Here is a 2,631-nt window from a genome sequence, read left to right as displayed (position 1 = left end):
CTTTTTTAGTCCTAGTGTTTTCATGATGTTTGCATTGCTTTCTTGGTTTGTCCACGGGATGCGTAAGATTTTCTATAGCATTTCATTTCGAAGGCGGTTATTCTCTTTTCTGATTCTTTGGCTTTGGTTATAGTCCATGTCTCGCATCCATATATTGCAGTAGGAAAAATACAGGATGTTAGGATCTTCATTTTCAGTCTGACTTCCTCGCTCTTCCAGATTGCCATCATTTTGTTTAGTTTGTTGCTTGCAATTGCAAGTCTTCTCCTGATATCTGGTGCCGATTTTCCATTGGCTTCTATTTGTGGTCCAAGGTAAATGAAATTTGTATCATTTTCCAGTTGTTCTCCTTCTATCATACAAGTATATGCTCCGACATCAGTTGCGACAGAAGCAGAAAAGGATACCTTCTACGCATCACTCCAAAATGCTATTGACTCATGTGACAAATCAGACAGAATGATAATCATGGGAGATTTCAACTCGAAGATTGGTAGTAGGAAAGACGAACAGGAAAAAGGCATAATAGGAGAGTATGGTCTAGAAGAAAGAAACAAAGAAGGAGGACGGCTGGTAGAATTTGCCATTGAAAACAACCTTGCCATTACAAACACCATGTTCCAGGTACACAAAAGAAGGCTATATACGTGGACCGCACCAAATGGGCAGACAAAGAACCAAATAGATTATATAATCATAAACAAGAGATGGAGAACATCAGTGACAGCGGCAAGAACCCTACCCGGGGCAGACTGTGATAGTGATCATGAGCTACTAATAGCAGACATCAAAATCAGACTCAAGATTATCAAATCGCCTCCCAAACCAGTTCGGTATGACCTCTCCATGATACATTTCAACATCCAGTACAAACTTGAAGTTAAGAACAGTTTCAGTGCATTACAAGACATGGCAGAAGAGATGGAACCTGAAGAGTTGGCAGAAAAGATTGAGAATACTTTTAAAAGAGCAACAGTGGAACACCTACCAAAAAGGTCATATAAGAAAAAAACATGGATAACAAACGAAACTCTTGAAGTCATGGAAACAAGGAAAAACATCAAGCAAAGGTATGGTCTACATTCTGACGAGTATAAAGAAGCAAAAGCATATGTGAAGAAATTAACAAAACGGGACAAGACCGATTCATTAAAACAAAAACTCGATGACATAGAACTGGCAATGTATACCAATCAGACAAATAAAATGCACAAAGAAATCAACAACCTAACAAATGAGTTCAAACCACGCCTATCGACCATAAAAGATACCAACGGCACACCCTAAACGACCCAGAAAAAATCGCAGATAGGTGGGCTGAATACTGTAAGGAAATGTACGATGGCAACGCAAACACATTGCCAATGATGGAACCAAATGGAGATGAACTACCACCCCTACGAAGCGAAGTAGAATGGGCAATTAAACAGCTCCCAACAGGCAAATCAGCAGGAAACGATGAAATATCGGGAGAAATGATCAACGCTAGTGGAGACGAGGGGACTGCATTATATCACACTCTCTGTAAAAAGATATGGCACGAAGAACGATGGCCAAATGAATGGACAAAGGCTGTATTTATACCAATCCCCAAAAAAGGAGACCTACAGCTATGCACAAATTACGGGACGATATCACTCATCAGCCATGCAAGCAAGATCTTACTGAAAATTATTTTGAAGAGATTAGAGAACGTGGTGAAGGAAGAAGTCAGCCAAACTCAAGCAGGCTTTAGACCAAGCAGGGGAACAAGAGACCAAATATTTAATATCAGGACACTGATTGAAAAAAGCAGGGAGGCAAACATAGATCTACACATGTGCTTCATAGATTACAGCAAAGCGTTTGACTGCGTAAATCACGAACGAATAGTAACAACTTTGAAGAACTTAAACTGCCACTACAAAATAGTCAACCTCATAAACAATCTTTACCAACAACAGACAGCAACGGTTAGACTAGAATATGGACTTACAAAATGGTTCCCAATAAAGCGGGGAGTGAGGCAGGGGTGCATCCTTTCTCCTTCACTATTCAGCCAATACACCGAAACAATAATGCGTGATGTAATGACAGAAGAAAAAGATGAAGAATACAGTCCCGTGAAGATAAATGGCAGGAAGATCTCTGACCTACGATATGCAGACGACACGGCGCTATTGTCAACAACATCAACAGGTCTCAACAAACTAGTAAAATCGGTAAAAAAACATAGTGAAGACAAAGACCTATTATTAAATGCAAAGAAAACGAAAATAATGAGCAAAGATAAAAGCAGCACTGCTCAGAAGGAGAACAGACTGGATAGCTATTGGAAAAACCAAGAAATCTTCTATGATTACAAGGCTTGCATCACATTCTGTCTTCTGACTCGGTAATCTGCAACCGGAAGAAACTAAGATGACACCTGAGTCCAGCGAAGAGGATCATTGAGAACCTGTGCTGGAAATCATCTCTAAGTAAGTATCTAAGTAAGTAAGTAGGAAGATTGGGCGACTCATTTGTCTGCGTTGCTGAGAGGCTATACGTTGGACGTGTACACTCGCTTGGACGAGGTAGACGCCACCCAGTATGAGAATGTAAAGACAGTGTTGTTGAAACGCTACAATTTAATGGAAGACGGGTTTTTAG

The 2,631-nt window shown here is 40.2% G+C and overlaps 1 protein-coding gene across 1 annotated transcript; it reads left to right on the top strand.

Moving 5' to 3' along the window:
• The first annotated feature begins 318 nt into the window (after positions 1 to 318).
• Positions 319 to 1,287, top strand: LOC144975909 (uncharacterized). The gene has a single exon (XM_078920096.1). It carries the CDS (start codon positions 319 to 321, stop codon positions 1,285 to 1,287), a length of 969 nt encoding a protein of 322 aa, XP_078776222.1.
• The last annotated feature ends 1,344 nt before the right edge of the window (positions 1,288 to 2,631 follow it).

Source organism: Berghia stephanieae, chromosome 6, assembly GCF_034508935.2.
Source record: "Berghia stephanieae isolate SIO BIC M18660-M18661 chromosome 6, UCSD_Bste_1.3, whole genome shotgun sequence".
Classification (NCBI taxonomy): Eukaryota; Metazoa; Mollusca; class Gastropoda; order Nudibranchia; family Aeolidiidae; genus Berghia; species Berghia stephanieae.
The sequence above is the reverse complement of the archived record's forward strand: the minus strand, read 5'-3'. Positions and strand labels throughout refer to the sequence as shown.

Bases quoted from the DNA above. Each gene is read 5' to 3' on its own strand.
- LOC144975909 (XM_078920096.1), top strand. From the start codon at position 319: ATGAAATTTGTATCATTTTCCAGTTGTTCTCCTTCTATCATACAAGTA.